The sequence below is a fragment of the Pleurodeles waltl genome, chromosome 1_1 (assembly GCF_031143425.1).
Source record: "Pleurodeles waltl isolate 20211129_DDA chromosome 1_1, aPleWal1.hap1.20221129, whole genome shotgun sequence".
Taxonomy (NCBI): domain Eukaryota; kingdom Metazoa; phylum Chordata; class Amphibia; order Caudata; family Salamandridae; genus Pleurodeles; species Pleurodeles waltl.
In genome coordinates this window covers 980,918,171-980,937,406 of record NC_090436.1, presented here as the reverse complement: position 1 = coordinate 980,937,406, position 19,236 = coordinate 980,918,171, and the positions used below count along the sequence as shown (strand labels likewise).

At 44.1% G+C, this 19,236-nt stretch overlaps 1 protein-coding gene across 1 annotated transcript in view; it reads right to left on the bottom strand.

Annotated features, from left to right (window-relative positions):
• Positions 1 to 12,821, bottom strand: part of HERC5 (HECT and RLD domain containing E3 ubiquitin protein ligase 5) — a 315,041-nt gene extending 302,220 nt beyond the window's left edge. Inside the window, exons 1-2 of the mRNA XM_069230254.1 lie at positions 12,504 to 12,821; positions 3,538 to 3,661 (exon numbers count right to left, since the gene is read on the bottom strand). Coding sequence (XP_069086355.1) covers positions 3,538 to 3,661; positions 12,504 to 12,741 — 362 coding nt within the window. The 5' untranslated portion in view covers positions 12,742 to 12,821. The remainder of the gene's footprint in view (positions 1 to 3,537; positions 3,662 to 12,503) is intronic.
• Positions 12,822 to 19,236: the final 6,415 nt, after the last annotated feature.

The window sequence follows — 19,236 nt, the reverse complement described above, 5'->3', positions numbered from 1 at the left end:
GGAAAACCAGCACCAAAACTGTTTTTCCTTTGGGTGTGTAGCTCCCATTTAGCCACATCTCTTGGGTGGGCTACCAATCTCTTATCATCCAAGGACTGGCTCTTACATCCTGAGAGTGGACAAAGTAGTACACTGTGAGATTGGGAGATACCATGCATTGCCGGATGTCATCCCAGAGTGCGAGGTATCGTGGTAACCCATTGGTTAATGACCGCATCATCCTTCCAAGGCTCTTTCTGCGCATAAATATGAAACCCCTGGCACCTTTAACCTCAGATCAATGCAGAACTGGAGAAATGACTGAAGAAGGACTGCCCTGCTGACCCCTGGATCTGCAAAGTAACCTGCACCAACTACTGGACTGCACGTGCTGCACCTTGACCTTACAAAGAGAGGACTGTGTCTGTGGCTCTTGGCTCATGGAAAAGTTGCACCTAAGTTCCAGACCAAAGAAGTGACGCCAAGGGACAATTGTCTGACCCCCTGGAACCAGCACCAGGGAGGTCAAAGCTGAAAAAGCCCCATCGGGGAATCACCGCTAAACGACGCTCGGCCACCGAAGAGACTATTGCTTGATGTCCAAAAGTTGCACCTGAGTCTACTGGACCCAGGAGCGTCGCCTGACTGTGGATAGGTCACCAAAGAGGGAAAACAGCATTTACCAAAGGATACCACTGGAGGGGCTCTGTAAGGAGACTGGAAGCCCAGCCACAGCTGGCCTTCTACTGGCTCAAAGAGGACTTTGAGGGACACTGACCACTGTGGTCAAAGTCACCCCACCTTATCCAGGGACTGAGGAATAACTGGAAGGACACCCCCATTGACCGCACAGCTACAGGGCATCTTTTAGCATCCTCAGCATACAGCATTACCAGCATCAGGACCACTCCTTTGAAATCAATGGCTGTCTTAATGTGAAGTGTGGAACTGGACTTGGGGATGCTTTGGTAACCAGTTAACTGTCCAAATACTTCTTAGTGGCCCTCCTGACTTTCTCCCTGTTGGATTTGGTTGCTCCACTCGGGCCGGAGTAGCCAACCATAACTCTATCAAACTTTTTGAAAAGTTTCTAAACTTTACAGTTACCAATGACTGTTTGTGCTTTGGAGTAAAAAGTTGAGAATTACATTTTACTGCCTTAAACTGCAATCTTGTTTATTGTTACTTGTAGTCCTAGAGACAAAGGGAATATGTCACCTCTCTTATAGACACCCTCCCGAGAGGTCTACTCAATTGTCTTGCTTACTCTCTTGAAGTATAGTCTGTAGCCAGTGAGTGGCAGATAACGCCAACTTAGCAAAAACCATCACAAAGAGCACAATCTATTACTAACCAAACAAAATGAGGACAAGGAAACCCTGATTTAGAAGAAGACGGTTACAGGACATTTGATGTAAAAATAACAAGAAATCCAACAGTGTAAACACTGTGGTGGTCATTCTGACCCTGGCGGTCTTTGACCGCCAGGGCGGAGGACCGCGGGAGCACCGCCGACAGGCCGGCGGTGCTCCAATGGGGATTCCGACCGCGGCGGTAAAGCCGCGGTCGGACCGGCACCACTGGCGGGGTCCCGCCAGTGTACCGCGGCCCCATTGAATCCTCCGCGGCGGCGCAGCTTGCTGCACCGCCGCGGGGATTCCGACCCCCCCTACCGCCATCCAGATCCCGGCGGTCGGACCGCCGAGATCCGGATGGCGGTAGGGGGGGTCGCGGGGCCCCTGGGGGCCCCTGCAGTGCCCATGCCACTGGCATGGGCATTGCAGGGGCCCCCATAAGAGGGCCCCTACATGTATTTCACTGTCTGCTGCGCAGACAGTGAAATACGCGACGGGTGCAACTGCACCCGTCGCACAGCTTCCACTCCGCCGGCTGGATTCCGAGCCGGCTTCATCGTGGAAGCCTCTTTCCCGCTGGGCTGGCGGGCGGTCTGAAGGCGACCGCCCGCCAGCCCAGCGGGAAAGTCAGAATTACCGCCGCGGTCTTTCGACCGCGGAACGGTAACCTGACGGCGGGACTTTGGCGGGCGGCCTCCGCCGCCCGCCAAGGTCAGAATGAGGGCCTGTGTCTTCTGTGGATATGCTACCAAAAATAGTTATCGACTGGCTCCCACAATTAGGCTTCCTACTCATCACGCCTGAGAGCAAATGTTTCATACATTAGATTGTTTATATATGATCGTCCATACTGAAGGAACATACAATAAAATGAATACCTCTAATTTTAAAATGTATCACCCAGAAAGGTGAGCATGCTTCTTTTATGTAGGTTCCCAACATTATATATTTTTTAAAAATGTGGTGAATTATTCCAAATCACTACATTTACTCCATATTTAGACCATCCAGCAGAATCTTTCTCAACCAGAATCAGAGGCACCTACATTTTGACCATTATATTTAAAGTAGCAACATTTTGAGATGATGTACATACAACTTTGACAGACTGCAAGCTCAAGTTTCAATAGAAAGTATCAATAGAAAACACAACTGTAATCTGATCTTGATTAATAATACAAATTGCATTCAAATCATGACAATCTCAATTGTTGAGAAAAAAAATCACTTTTCAAAAACACAGTGGAATCTGTTGAACTGTGGAGTGTCTAGCAATAGGAAGGTATTACTATAGTTCTCCACCCTGCTACTATAGCTGTACTCTGACTGACTACTGTAGAAAAAAAGCAAAGTGAGTACTGTTTGGCAGTTGGTCTTCCATTCATGTACAAACCACACCCTTGATTGCCTAATTTCAGGGATCAAGAGGGTTTGAACATAGTCTGACTATATTGCTTTTACTGCTTTATGTCCTATCTTAGCTGTGCTTTGCATGATGCTGTAAGACAAAAGCAAAAAAACAAGGATCACAATGAAATGTGGCTCCTGTGTCGTAGCTGTGCCGCCCATGTTTTTTCTTCGATTAAATGGGGGTTTGGATAATTAACTTGTGAACATTTTCACATCTGCAGATACATTTACTAATATTCCCCATACCGACTACAAGGCACACTTGAGTCCTTGGAGGAGACCAAAATCATTGTGTCACACTCACAAACTGAGGACCATACTCATTTGAGGACATCCTTAGACCACCCCTGTTAACCTGCAAAGAATGTAAGCGATTATGCTGGAAGGTGAGAAGAACAGCACATTGAACTACTCTTTCCTACCCAGAGTCAGTCACTGAAGCAAGTGTGGCATAGATGGACAAATCATGTGGAAGTGTGTGGTAACATGAAGAGCTTCTGCCCTTTTTACTGGATTCCTTTGTACCAGGACAACCTTCTCAATGTAGGTGTTTCTACACACGGACTCACAGAGTAACAAGAAACTCAACTTCCCAGGTGGATCTTATTGTTTCTTCTGAAACCAAATAACTGTCTGGCACAGAGTACCTTATGAACATGAAGACCAAAACGCCCTCTGCTGCTAAAAATACAAAACAACACAGCAGTGAGAAACATGTATTGAAGCAAATGTAGACAAAAAGCAGTAACTGTAAAATTTACAGAAAAAGAATAATGTATATTTTGTTTCCTACTGAAAAGGTGAGATGCTGGCTACATAGTTATGTTCATGCAGTTTTCCTTCAACAGTGAGCAGGAGCATGTTCGATAATCCACAGTCCACAGCAGTCACCTTCATTCTTTGTAGTGAGAAATACTCTATAGAAGAAAACAAGCATAGTGTCAGTTTACATTGACTTCCACTGAGGTAAGAAGACATGCCGTTTTATGCAATACATGATGTTGCAGTATCCGTGATATTTACAATGACTTAAAAGTTTCAGTCTGCAGCCTGCTTGCATGTAGTTGGGTCACTCTCACTAAAGGAAGAATTCATAGATATTGAAATCCCTAGCCAGTGCTGATGTCAGATTTACACCATATGCAAATGCTCAGATGAATCTTCTCCTTCCTCTCTGTTAAACCTGTCAGCCGTACGGTGGTCTTCCCCCAAACCTCTTGCCTCCACCTCTCCTATTTTTGTTGAATTCATTTTTACTAGCCTTAGGACTCTGTGCACTTTACCACCGCTGACAAGTGCTAAAGTGCTTATGCACACTCCCTGAAATAAAGTAAATTGGCTTACACCTGATCTGCATACTTAATTTACTTTTAAATCCCTAGTAATTTGGGATACCATATAACCAAGGTCTGTAAATTAAATGCTACTAGTGGCCTCACTTACTGTGCCAACCACTTAAGTAGGCCTTTATATTATGTCTCAGGCTTAACATTGCAGCCTGGTGGCAGTTTGAAACTGACAATTTGATTTGGCAAAGTAACCCCTTTCCAAACCTAAAACTGCCTTTTTAATACATCTAAGTCATTCCTAAGGTAGGCCCTTAGCAGTCTCTAGGGCAGGGTGCATTGTAATTAAAAAGCTGGATATGTACTTTTAAATTTTACATGTCCTGGTAGTTAGAACTCTTTAATTTGCTTTTCACTACAGCGAGGCCTACCTCTTTTATAGGATAACATTGAGTTACTTTATTACATTTAATAAGTGCTAACTTTTGATTGACAGCAGGTAGGGAAGTCGTGTTTGGTGTCTTAGAAACTGTAATTTAAAATCCTCTTTAATGGTAGAGTCGGATTTTAAGTCACAATTTTGAAAATGCCATTTTAAGAAGGTTGCTATTTTCCTGCCCTATTTGATGCCTGCAGCCTGTTCCTGGGTCACATGACTAGTGTGACCCATGAGTGGTGCTGGCCTTTGTATATTTCTCCCAGACAGCCACGCACCAGAAGGATAAGGTGTGCATGGATGGACCATCTCAAGCAGGATGGGAGGCAGATATGGGTACAAACCCACGTGCAATTCGTTAGGCTGTGCCCTGCTCACACACAAAGGCTTTCACACTAGAATACCGCTTGTAGCCAGGCTGGAGCCAGGGCAGGGAAGCAGGAAATTACAAGAATGTCTAAAAGGGGGACTTCTAGAAACTTTTCCTACTTCAAAGAAGGCACCAAGTATGAAAAAGGGACCCTCAGACCCACCCTTCAGTAGACTTTCTGGTCCTGAGGAAGAACTCCCACAGAACTGCTGCTACTGTCACTTTCTGTGCACTTCTCACGTCAACGGTTATGGAGAATGGGTGTGGTAGCCTCCCCACTGTGTTTGCATTGTGGAATGCACAAAGGGAGTTTTCTTCACATGGTGTGGAAATGTGAGATCCTAAGGCCCTTCTGGGAGGGAGTGTTTGCCTGCTTGGCCCAAATCCTAGGTTGGGTCCTGTCTGGATATCCCAAGTTTACTTTATTGCACATTACCTTGGAGGTCGACAGTCACAGATATCAGGCAGCCCTCATATGGCTAGGGCTGGTGGTGGCTAAACGTGACATTGCCAGTACATGGAAAGATGTACACCTCCCAAGTTTAAAGACATGGAAGGCAGGTCTTGATAGGTGCATGAGCCTAGAAATTCCCATCTATGTTGCGCAAGGTTGCCAGCGAAAACACTACACAATATGGGCATTGCGGGGCCAAGATAGAGAGATCCCCCTGGCATGGCAAGAGCCTAGACCATTCTCAATCGAGGAAGAATTTAGATAATTTGGGGACAGGTAGATCCATAAGTGGTGTGTGGAAGGGTGAGAACCATCATCACTGTCACCCAACAGTCTATGTATAGTGGGGATCCTTGTAAAAGTGGGGATGGATGGTAGATTTCAATGGCAAATTTGCAAGTACAATGGTGGATTACATGGTCTATGTCAAAGTCTGTGATATATCTAATAAAATAAGTTATAAAACAGACTGCTTGGCTACCTGAAGCATGCCTTGCAATCCCAGAGGTCTGCCTTGCTGATTGAACCTGGCACCATGAATACAGGACTTCCAAAGTGACTCCAAGGGTTAGTTGACTGGCCTCCTGATCAGAGCCTAAGGCACAGAAAAGACTCCAACCATCTTGAACCCTCATCTGGTCCCAGCCTGAGCAAGTCCTGACCCTCCAAGTGGTGTTTTGCTAGTCCTAGATCCTTGTAGGTGGTGCTAAAGGTGTCCACATAGCCCAAATCCAAAATTTGGGACTAAACATTTTTTTGCTAAAAAGTGCGCTAGGAACCGAGAGAAGACTGGGACCAGCCTGCTCATTGACTGGCCCAAGGTGTATCGCCGGTCAGCCTGACTTTGAGGCAGCTCCCACTAGGTTCTTTACCACTGCAGGTAATCCTGTTCAGTGGTTCCTTGCAGAACGGGTATCCAGCCTTGTGGAGTCCTCATTGGCAACAGCCTGCAACTTCATCCCGCTGGAGATCTTCGACTTTGAACAAAGAGACTAAGTAGGAACAAAGGATTCCTCACGGTAACTTTGGCCAGCGGCTCCCTGACGACGAACCCTCCTCCTTGGGCACTGCCAGCTGCCTAAACCTGCTGAACTTTACCTTATCAGACATTTTCTGATTACATTTATTTTAAGTCTGAAGGTAAGTTGACATCATGACCAATCCATAACTTTTGACTTTGCCCATGGTCTCGTGCAATTGGTGCTCTGAGCTCCTAGGTGGTAGATTTTACTTTAAAAACTCACAAATCGGGGACCACCGAACAGCAACAATACGCTAGAAAATGGGGTACTAGCAGAGGACCAGCGACAATTGTATTGTTCTCCAAAGAAGGGAAACCCTGCAACAAATGTGAATCACACAGGCTGATATCACTGATCAATGCAGACATCAAAATTCTGGCAAAAGCCCTAGCCACAAGATTGCGGGCAGCAATACTGGACTTGATACACCCACATCAAAATGGATTCATGTCAGGCCGCTCGACCAAGTTGAATCTGAGATAATTGTAGAATAACACTGCAGAAGTAGGGAGGCTGGGTGATCCAAGAGTTATCGTCTCCCTGGATGTGAATAAGAAAATTGATTCAGTTGAGTGGCCGTGCATGTTTGGGATCTTGACCAGAATGGGATTTGGCCTTACAATAAATTGGGTGAGTAAGACTATTATATCACCAACCAAGAGCAAAGTGAAGGTAAATGGATGTACCTTCCAAACGTTCCAGATAGGACGAAGCACCAGACAGGGATGCCTGTTGCCACCAATGTTGTTTGTGCTGGTGATAGAGGCACTGGCAGCATGGGTAAGGGTAGATGCCCAGGTATGGGGTTTGCTTGGTGGCACAGGATGGGAGAAGCGTATCTCCCTATATGCCAATGATATACTGCTCTACCTAACCAACCTAGTGCAATCTCTAGCTCGGCTAAGTGAGATATTTTAGATATTTGGCAGATACTCAGGATTCATAATTAGATGCCGGAAGTCACTATCATATCCAGTGTAAAGATAGGTGCAAATGGAGGAGCTTCCTCTTCCATTGCGGGTAGAAACCCAGACATTTAAATATTTTGGAATAGGGATTGTGCAGAATGAACCCACATATTGTGAAGTATACTAGTCGGCAATGATTAGAAGCAGAGCTGGCATAATGTACCACTGTCCCTCCCATATATTACACTTATGAGAAATACACAGGACCCACTCTCATGACTGAAATGCAGATGGGAACAAGAAATGGTGGGACTGGATGATGAGGACTGTTAAACGGGATGGGGATTTCCAGTGGCAGTTGCATTCAAAGCCAATTACTGATTGATTCAACTCAAAGTTCTACATAGGACATATTATACTAGGGTCCTACTCCACAAAATGGCGACAATTGTGAACGTGTTATGCTTGCATAGCTGTGGGATGGAAGGCACATTCATATACATGATTTGGAACCGCCCCGAACTGTGCCCATTCTCGGATCGAGTAGGTAACTCATTAAGGGAAGCAGTTGGAATGCCCATGACACTGCAACCTAGGGAAGCGCTGTTAGGCATGTGGGACCCTACAGAAGTAACAAAGGGCCAGAAGATACTGATAAACACAGACTGCATGGTCGCCAAGCGGGATATTGCTCAAAGATGGAGAGACAGGATATCACCTCGTTATCAGGACTGGTAATTAGAGATGGAACAATACAGGTTAATGGAGACAGTGATATTTAAAGACAAGGATGTATGAAGAAATTTAAAAAGATTTGGGGTGCATGGGGCAAATCCAATGTGTAACAGTCCAGACTGAGAGGGGAGTTGGGCAGGGAAAAAATACTGTGAGACTTTGTGCGGGAGAGGGTGTCTAATGCATTGAAATAGGGATATTGGTGTAAATGGTACAATGGTGTGTTAAAATCTCAAATACGATGAAGAAAGGGGTAATCTGGTGATAAATGGGGGGAGAGGGAAGGATGGGAGAGGTAAGAAGGTGGACCGAATGGCGAGATGAGACCTGAGCATATATTCTGTGAATTGTAATGTCAATCATTTAAAGATACTTTGTAAGCAATGCATAGTTATGTTATGTTTCAATAATAAGTTTAAAGAAAACAAAAAATAAAACTTCATAACTGTGGTTGTACCGGCTGGATTTCTGTCGTTCTGGTGTCTACTAATTCATTAAAATGTACTCTATTTTTCTAAATTGGTGTGGGATCTTTCATGTGGTCTGTTTTCACTTAATTACTATTGGTGTGCTGCTTAAATACTTTACACGTTGACCATAAGTTAAGCCTGACGCTGCCAAAGCTACCAGAGGGATCAGCACAGGTTAATTTAGTAACTTTAATAGTTCACCCCAACGGGGATTGTAACTGATGCTTAAGCAGGGTTTCACCCCCCCCCAAAAAAAAAACAATTTCTCACACTCTCCATTCCAAACACCAATACAAATATTTCTTCACACTTTGACTAGCTTCCTGTAACCTCAGAGTCTCCACCATAGCAGAAACGGGTGTGTATTGGCCACAGCAAAGACAGCTCACTAACTCTGTCTGGCCCTTGCAGGCCTGACAAATTTCACCTGTGGCGCAAAGGTGAAAGGCAGCTTGCATTGCTCGAACAGCTCTACATGGAGTTGGCCCCGTATTTCCGATCTCCAAATTGAAATGTCATGCACATCACTCTCAACTTTTGAATGTTTTGGTATTCTTATGTTAGGGATGTATGATAGGCCTTTTGGTCTGGGTGCAGGCATCAACTCTCCTTTTAATTGGTATTTTATTATCTATTTTTAAAAATTGGTTATTTATCAAATAGTGTTCTTATGTAAATTCTGTATGATGTTTAACTTATAAATGTTGGGTTGTGGCCTGATTACTTCGTACTGAAATACCATTTGTTTTATGTCTTTGTCTTTTAAATAGTACTAATGATGGGCATGTATTTATTTGATATTGGACCGCATTATTATTTTTATATCTTCTTAAACTTTTGTTTCAATGTTGGGTGAACATGTGGACCTCTGTAGAGTTCCAAATCGTGAAATAAATAAATTGAATTGAAATTAGGCACTCTCAACTGTGCTCAGCCGACACCTGGCTGCAGTTGTACATACGCAAAGTGAGGAAGACTAACAAAGGCTCCGGGGTAATCTATTTTTTAGGTACCAAATTGTGAACTCATTACCAGCTCCATCTCGCCAAGAATTCATCCTTTTCAAACTCAGGATTGGCCTTCCTACTCCTGTAATGTTTACTCTCCTATGCTTACTGCTGCTTTTTATTTCACTACATTTTTGTTTTGCTGCGATCAAGCTACCTGATGGATGTAGTGTTATAAAATAAAATATATGAGGACCAATCAAACATTCCAGTTTACTAAAGTAACTCCTGTTTGCCTCCCCAGGGGATCTACTAAGTTTTGAGTTGTCTTTGTTGTGTCGGTTACATTGCTTTTTGAATTTTGTTACTCTTTTGCACCACTACTACGAGTAGACTTAATTTCCTACCTCTGAAGTAGAACCTGATTGGAGCATCCATTAGTTTAGGACTCCACAGTTAAGAGCCAGGCCCACAGGGTAAGGCAGGCACTTCCCCCTTGCATTGGCTTCTTAACATGAGGGTCACAGCTATCCAACTACAACTTTTCCCACTCATGAACTAGGGAGGCAATTTTCCAAGGGAGCATTCAGGTACTGTTCATTTGGCCCGGTTTCTTCCAAGTCCTTTAAAGAATAATCTGGATGCAGAGGACTGCTGGAACGGAGTGGGAAGACCACTACATTACCCCTTTTGAGGTATGAAGGTCCAAAGTGTGTGCAAGTACAGCAAATGTCACTATACAGTTATTGTGTTTTCAGAATGAGTTCGAAGAAGTAGTATTCCCTGTTCTGTGAATATTCAAAGAATCTGGTTGACTTGTGAATCACCCATGACCATTAGCATAGCAATGGTGCCATGGGCTTTTCTGCAAGCAGGGAAAATGGCCCCTTTGACTGCTGTAGAAAAATACAGCATTGTCAAAGTTCAATGGGACCCCAGGACTCGGGCCCCGGTGCACTGCATCCATTCCATGTAAATTGAAGTGACAAATATTGTCTGCCATGGTTTATAAATCGTGGTAATATTGTATAGTCCTGGTGTTATTTTTTGCCTCTCACAAGTTTGCTTGCTTCATTGTGAAATAAAGTGTAGACATGGAAGGGCCTAGTCACAAAGGTAAATTTACATACGTAGATTTTTCACGTGTAAATGTACTCTTAACTTCGGAGAAACTTTTGGCTATTCACCGTTTCTTAGCGTAAAGTTACTCCAAAGTATAGACTTAAATGCCCCCACCCGCCTAAACTAATCTAAAGTTACTGGGCATAAGACAACCCTACTAGGTACAGTAAACAGTAAAAAAGTTTATGAACAGTTAAAAAAAGAGTAACATTTCTTAATGCTAAATATTAACTTAAACTATGTTTATGTGTTTTAGAGCTAGAACAAATATACTAAATTGATACAGCACTATTATCTTACAAATGTATTTAAAAAAAAAAAATATATATATATATGTAATTCATTTATAACTAAAGGTTCATTTTTAAAAAATCCCACATACAATAAAATGTTTCTTTTTATATAACATTGATTGAACATTTACTAAAATCTATGCATAGAATTAATTTGAAATAATATTTTTTACAAAAATTAGACTGTTAGACTTATTTTTAAAATTGTAATAAGTTTATTAAAATAATTAGAATGCAATATTGTTTTTTGGATTATATATAATTTAACAGTAAAAAAAATGTGTGTATCTTTTAAAAAGCCGGAAAAAATTATTTATTTAAATATTATTTCTCATGGGGTTTTATTTTAAGTCCTTGTCTCCATTATTTTCTAAGGAGTGGCATAGAAGTTCCAGTGGTTGGCCTTGTGTGATGCTGGACCTACTGCAGGTCTGAGCAAAAGTATAACAGTGGTGGAACCCTTTTTAATGTAGTAGTTTAAGATGTCCAATTCGTGAATAGCAATGGACTTGCTCTTTTATGTGTACATGCGTGATCCTCTCTTACCCCCTTTATAGGCCTCCCAAAACTCCTCCGTACTCCTCACTAAACCCCCATCATTTAGCAATAGGCATTCCCCAGCCACTCCCCTATTTGCAAAGAAAGCGTAGGCTTAAATGTGCAGAAATTTCTGCAATCCGGGAAGAGTTCTCCACGCTGAAATGATAGGAAAGGCGGAGGTCTGTGCACGTTGGTTTGGGAACAGCACCGTGTAGTACACAAGTAGTACTTCTGTAGTACTTCTAAACATACTACAGAGTGCAATTTGTGGGTAGGCGCATGGGTGTCACTGATATATGAGGCTAAATTTACAGGTTAAACAAGGCCCCACTTCCTAGATTTCCACACCTACTGACACTCTCCTGCATTAAACATAAGGACTTTGGGATATTGGTAGTTACGATAATATCTCTTCAGAGCCACGGGTAGGAACTGAACGTCCAGCCCAATGAGGAGGTAGTCTCCTTGGGCAAGAAGTACAAAGACCTTCATCCCTCTGCATGGTCACCAAGTGCTTTGAAGTCATATACTGGTGCTGTAAACGTCCCATAAATTAAACTAATATCTCTCTGAGATAAAACAAATCCGTCACAACTAAACAACGACAAGTATTGGCAACACCAATTGGTTTCATGTTAGCTTCCGGCGTTTTGCCACTGTTCCTTTTGCTTTACTGGCTGTTAAAAAAACATAATTGTTTAGGGAGCTGCGGCTGTGCCAAAATATTTGCAAAACAATGTATTCACAAAAGGCAAAATAGGGATTTGGTCACAAAAAGCACACACAGCCCTAGCAGTGCCAGACACTGAAGGAAGTTCCTTTATATGTGAATGTGTTCCCTGGGCAGAACACCGTCACTCACAGGGAAGATAACCAATGACTGAAGTGGACTGAAACACTATCCACCGGCTGAGGAAATATGTGACTGACACAACAACAGACCATTGGACGTAGAGTCCTGCCCGCAAGCCCCTGTAAGTATATTGCAAATGTAATTATAGTAAAATCAGAAGGTCTTGGCTAACGCCTGGACTAAATAAAACTTTTAGTAAATGTAAAGATTTTGCAAGCCCATCTACAATTTTAAAGTTAATCACCAAAATGAATGAAACTCCCAAACAAAAGAGTTGTACATTTTTGTTTAAGTACATAAACTGCTAGGCATCGGGCACTCACTCAATTTTCCAGTCAGGAGTGCTCCGGGCTCTTCTGTGGCACATAGGGCCACTCTGCCGTCGCTCAGCACCACAGCTACATGGCCCAGGCTGCAGCTCACCTGACGAATGCCCCTGAATTTTAGTGGACACCGGCTCGGCTGGCATTCCCCAGCGGAATAAAACCACAGCGATGAGGAGGGCGGATTGGAAAGCGCGCCCCCTGCCGGCGTAGGGCCCCTAGAAGCTCTCTTAGCCATGTCGATGAGCACAATACCAAGTGCACCGGACGCCTGCTCATCTTATATACACTGTTATATGACAGTTCAGTTTCGTTTCCGGAGAGGGCGATGACGACCTGGTCCTCAAGGCAAGCTCCGTCCCCGCCTATCTCGCAGCAGAAAGGAAACCGAAACTAGAGCCCCGAAGACTGGAAACTGGAATCAGAGGAACGTAAACAGCAAAACACAGGGATCTCACTATCCGATTTATAAGCCCCAAACCCGACGCAGTCAGCGAAGTAGACGCGAAAATAAAGGGTGAGGCTGAGTTCCCGAGTCAAGGGTCACATGTACAGAGCCGATTTACTGAATCACCTGTTTGCGACTACAAAACGCTTTTTGGGATGTTCAAAGCCAAATTGCCACACTTGTTACGAAGGGCCGGATGTATCATTTTATTAAATTGCGGCGATACCCTGCAAATCGCAGTTAAGTAATCGCTATTCTAATGTATGAAACTCATGGAGTTTCATTTAGTATTTCCTAATGGGTTGGAAAGCGACCTACCTCATTAATATTCATGAGGTTGGTCGCAATTTGCGACCCATTAGGAAATGCTAAAATCACAGCTCTGCTGAGCCTGCTGCTGCTCTGTGCATTCACAAAGGGGAACCTTCCTGTTTGAAAATGGGTTACCACCTAGTTGAAGTAGGTGGTAAAATCCGAATGTTTTGCGTCTGCATTTTGGTCACAAAACATTCCTGCACACTGCTGCAATTCGGTATTAGGAAGGGATGTCCTTGACACGCCCCTTCCTAATACTCTTCTGATTCAGGTCAGGCAGCCAGGAGCTGGACATGCACTAAATGGACTTTGAATGAGTTGTACTTTGTTGGTCTGAGGAAGTCACAGCTCCTGTGGGTGTGACCGCTTCAGCCTGACAAAGGTGCCTCAAAGCCCTCCCCCTCATGACAAGGGGGAGTGCCACTAATTGCCTTTGACCAGCGCTTCAGTTTTAAGCCCTGAAGTTCCCAGGGTTGAATGTCAATCAGTGACACTTTGTCACAGAATGGTTTGGGGTCAGCAGTCTCACTGACCCCATCCCACTCTGACGAGATTGTGACTGCTGCCTTCCCTCATCAGCCCATGAGGGAAGGCAGTAGTCCTAAGCCTCCTGGGACCGCCGAGGCTTCCCTGTTGGTGCTGCTGCTAAGGGAGGTAAGTTTTTTTTCTGTTTAGTGCGTGCATGTTTGAATGTTTGTGATTTATGAGTGAGTGTTGTGAATGGGTGTGTGAGTGTGTGAATGAGTGGGTGTGAATGAGGTGTATGTGTGTGTGTGTGTGTGTGTAACCCCCCAACCACCTCCCTCCTTTGTAAAATTATCAACCACCACTGGGTATCACTCACCATCCTATTCCTGCATAACGAGCTGGAGCTGATTCTTGTGATGGCATGTGGTGTGAGTAAGTACTCTAGAAGGAACAAGTACAGGGCATATTCCAGGTTCTGGTTGTTAGCTCACGCAATCCTTATCACCTTTTTGAGTTCCTCATGAAGCATTCAGCTTCTCCTTGCCTGCAATCACCTGGGAATTACCTCCCAATGTGAAATGCCTCTTGACTTTAGATACTCAGTGAACTCTTGGCTGGAGAACGAAGGGGGGCATTATCAGTACGGAGTTCACTCAGTTGTCCATGAGTAGCCATGACTTTCTCCAAATGGAGCACAGATGGAGCAGTGGTCATAGAGTCAAGGACTTCCAATTCAGGATACTTTGAAAAATCATCGATTATGACCAGCATTCGAAGACCGTCAGGCAAACTCACAAAATCAGCACTGGCCCTGTGACATGGAAGAGGAGTGATGTCTTCATTAATAATGGGTGCAGGTGAATCTGCAGGTCTAGCAGCCTGGTATAGCGAGCAGTGTCTCACTGTTTGTTCGACCTGGTTATCAAGTCCAGGGAACACAACTTTGCACTGTAGACAAGTCTTTGTCTTAACCAGACCTTGGAGAGAAGCATGTGCTAGATTGCCCACCTGTTGTTGAAAACATCCAGGAATCACCAACCTCAGTCCTCTCAATAGACAGACTTCTGGAAAGGATACCAATTCAAAGCGGAAATGATGCAGTGAGTGAAAAGTTTGTCAAGCCTCAGCAGTTCGATGGGCCAAATCTTGCGTTAATGTCTTTTAATTCCTTGACAAAACTGCCAACAACGCTAATTTAAGACATTCGTCCACCCTCGCGGCATCCACACTCTCCTCTAGGTCTATAGGTAGTAGGTGGCACCGTTACAACACAAGGTTTACATACTCTTCGACCTCTTCTGCTTCTAATTCCTCCCCACTGGTGGCTCGTCTTGCATGTCTAGATAAGAAGTCTGCCAGGTTCTGTGCTCCCAGTCTGGTATTCTTGCAACTGAAGAATCTCTTTTTCGATACTTGGCACCAGTTTGGAGGAAGATCCAGCACTTTGTAGCGTGGAAAGAAACAACGCATCGTCTGTGCCACTTTTTTGTGGTGTTTTCACTATGTTACTGTATGAATTATTGCACAAATACTTTACAAATTGCTTTCTAAATTAAGCCCATCTGCTCAGTGCCAAGCTATCAGAGGGTGAGCACAGGATAATGTGGATTATGTTGTGACCTACTGTGACTAGGATTGTGATCCCTTCTTGGACACAAGCATATACCTCTACCAACTAGAGACCCAGGGCCTGATTCCAACTTTGGAGGACGGTGTTAAACCGTCCCAAAAGCGACGGATATACCACCTACCGTATTACGAGTTCCATAGGATATAATGGACTCGTAATACGGTAGGTGGTATATCCGCCACTTTTGGGCCGGTTTAACACCGTCCTCCAAAGTTGGAATCAGGCCCCCAATTTCTAACTACTAGCTTCTACAAATGTCTTTGCAATCTTGTGAATGGCAGCACCTGCCAAATGTAAAAGCATGGGCCGCCTACTGTCATTGTCCAAACCTCCAGCAGCAAAATAAGTTTCCAGATGGACCACCCAGGCCTTCCACCACAAAGAGCTTCAGCAGGGGCATTGGAGATGCAGGTTAGCCCCCTTACCACCCCACTCAGCCGAACTGTGAGGCAGGTAGAGGTAGGATTCTTCCCCCTTTTTACTGTGCAATACTGACTGAGGGTGGGCAGGTGAAAGGTGACACCACCACAAAAAGTCATGCTCAGTCTCATATCAGGTGTTCCACTTCAAAACACAGCAGCAGGAAAGAACCGTGGCATGTGAGGCAGGGGAAAATGGGCCCAAAGGAGTACTCACAGGAAGGCCCACAGCTGATGCTGCTGTGTTGAGGGTACACTAGCACATCCAAGAGCTCGATTACAGTAGGATGCTGTTGCTTGGAACATTCAGACTTAGTTGGGTATATTCATTACGTCCTTGAATATCAAGTTTGCAATAACCAATGTTTGTTAAATGTATTATTTTTTATAACCAATGCTTGTTGATTCTGTACATTGTATGCCACCTGCTCCAACTGTAACTGCCAAAACACATGCTCTTCACAATGTGATCTGTATTGAACATGTGCCACAATCAGGAGGATAATTGCTCATTTCCTTAACAAGCAATCAACTGCCAAAAGGCACATTTGCACATTTTATTATTTAAGGATGCTTGTGAGTCTGAGGCCTTGCATGTCTTCATACCTATTGCTCTGCACACCTGTTTCCAGTCAAATTGAGTTCCTTGTCCTTCAGCCTACCTCCAGTCGAGCCTACCTCAAGTCGAGTTCCAGTGCAAGTCAAGTTCCTTGTTCTCCAGCCTACCTCCAGTCAAGTTCCAGTGTTCCTTGTTCTCCGACCAGCTTCCAGTCTAGTTCCTCATTTCTCATCCTCTGGACAGCCTCCAGTCGAGTTGTAGTGATCCTCGCCCGTCTGCTTCCTGCTTCCTGCGGAGTCCCAGCTCGCCTCTTCTGTCTTCTGCTGACTATCCTGTACTTCTTGTAAAAGAAAGAAAATAAGAAAGGTGAAAAAACCCAGTATGGGTTCTGCTGAAACTTTCAAGCAAGTAACTTCATTTCAAGGTAAAGGAAGATTAATCGTTTAAATGAAAGAAAACAGAGCACTTTCTTTGAAATAATTTATGACAATAAGAACTAGCGTGAATTATCGGTTGGGTGGGAATCTAAGATACCACTAAACAGACGTTAAGGAAAGACGTATTTCCTGTAACAAACGCTCCCCTAAGAATTAGGAGATTGGAAATAGAGCAAGTTTATCAGAACTATTATTGGCAAGAGCTTACGACAGTACACAAAGAAGCCCTTTAGTCAAGTTGATTGTTTTTGAGTTTGGACATTGCTTCAGAGACTCTGAAAATATTGTAAAAAGAGGAAGAGACTTGTTCAGCCTTATAGAAACGTATGCACAGTGTGTCAACAATAACTGACATTATGCAATGTAGACTAGTTTCTGCAAGTTCAATGTATTAATGAAGTAATTCTTTTGCAGCCCAGAATTGTAAAAAAACCAAGAACCCAGTATTTTGTGAAATCAGAAGTCCTGACACTCAACACAACACGCAGTCCTGGGTCCAGCAGTCCGATTCTTCAGTCCACAAAGCAGGAGCTGGTATTTTCTCTTTTTCTCGTCCCAAAACCCCCTTCCCGTTGAGGACTTATGAGAGGGCAATGTACTCTTATTTACTGTCATGTTAGTCCTCACCGGGAATGGTAAATTGTCATCGCCTCATCAGAATGCCTGGAATTCAGGTGAGTGGCTTGCACAGAACATGGTGGTACTGCACTCCTGCGCCACCGATAGAAGTGCTGCAAGACTGTCGATAATCGAGATGGAGTAGACGTGGAGGCTCCGCAATTCCTTTCCAGCAGGAGGCACCGGCACTTGCACATCACCGAGAGGAGGCAGGCGGGACCAGAGTGGATTGGGCAACACGCTGCCAACAGTAGAGACACATGTGGTCCCTTCCTGGGGAGCTGACAACTTTGGAGTGCAGGCTCGGGACCAGGGGCACAACCCCATGATGAGGTAACCAAGACAGGCGGGGAGGGAAACAGAGAACTGCAGACACAGAAGAGCCGTCGGGAATCAAGACCCTGGTCCCGGGCTTGCGGCAGCAGGGAGCAGCCATCTATTGTCAATGCAGCACAGCAGGGGAACTGGGGCATCCTTGGGCATCAGAGGTCGACAGATAGCAGGTAAATGACAGATGCAGAGCTTGAACACACACCTTCTTTGCCAATTGGTTGGGTATGCCGGCCTCTGTTGCAAGGCCCTTAGTAGCAGCCTCCATCTTTCTCCAATGAGCACACACAGACGTGGTTAGAAAAAAAAAGCTACAAGGTCCGGGCCTCACCAGTATTTATTGTAGTCCCCTGCATGTGATGGTCCGAACCATGACCTCACCTGTGCAGAGGGGTTTATCATCAAATATCCCTGGAACAGTAACCACAGTGATACCAACCCAGTCCCAACTTAAGATATGTCAGCTGGTTATGGATAGATTAAAGGAAAGCATCTGAGAAATGTTCTGAACATTTTGATAGTGTGCAAACTTTGTAAGTAGGAAACACAAATATCAAGTTATGAAGGCAGATGGTTCAACACTCTAAACAGTATTTTACCTCGTACTGCCAGACTGTTCTGTGTTTCATTATACATTGTTGAGGACAGGTAAAGGTGCATACTTGTAAGCAATTAATAGTTTGGTGTTTACTTGCTGACAGTTCTTGCAATCATGTTTCTATTTAATTATAGTGAATCACCATCAACTCGCTGCGCTGCAATAGCAACACTATTCACACAACTATGATTTTTTTCAGTTGACAGTGATCACTAATTCATTAGCATTTGGACAGTGATCGCTAATTCATTAGCCCTTAGGCACACCAATCAATTGACAGTATATGGGCTTTTCAATCTAACTTGTCCCATGTAGAACCTACTTAATCATCTATTTCGCAGATTGCTGCCTTAACCCCTTCGCTGCCAGGCCTTTTCCCCCTCCTGTGCCGAGCCTTTTTTTGGCTATTTGGAGCAGTTCGCGCTTAGGCCCTCATAACTTTTTGTTCACGTAAGCTACCCACGCCAAATTTGCGTCCTTTTTTTCCAACATCCTAGGGATTCTAGAGGTACCCAGACTTTGTGGGTTCCCCAGAAGGAGACCAAGAAATTAGCCAAAAAACAGTGAAAATTTCATTTTTTTAAAAAAATTTGGAAAAATGGGCTGCAGAAGAAGGCTTGTGGTTTTTTCCCTGAAAAGGGCATCAACAAAGGGTTTGCGGTGATAAAATCACCAGCTTCCCAGCTTTCAGGAACAGGCAGACTTGAATCAGAAAACCCAATTTTTCAACCCAATTTTGGCATTTTACTGGGACATACCCCATTTTTACGATTTTTTGTGCTTTCAGCCTCCTTCCAGTCAGTGACAGAAATGGGCATGAAACCAACGCTGGATCCCATTAACCGCAACATTTCTGAAAAGTAGACAAAATTCTGAATTCAGCAAGGGGTAATTTGTGTAGATCCTACAAG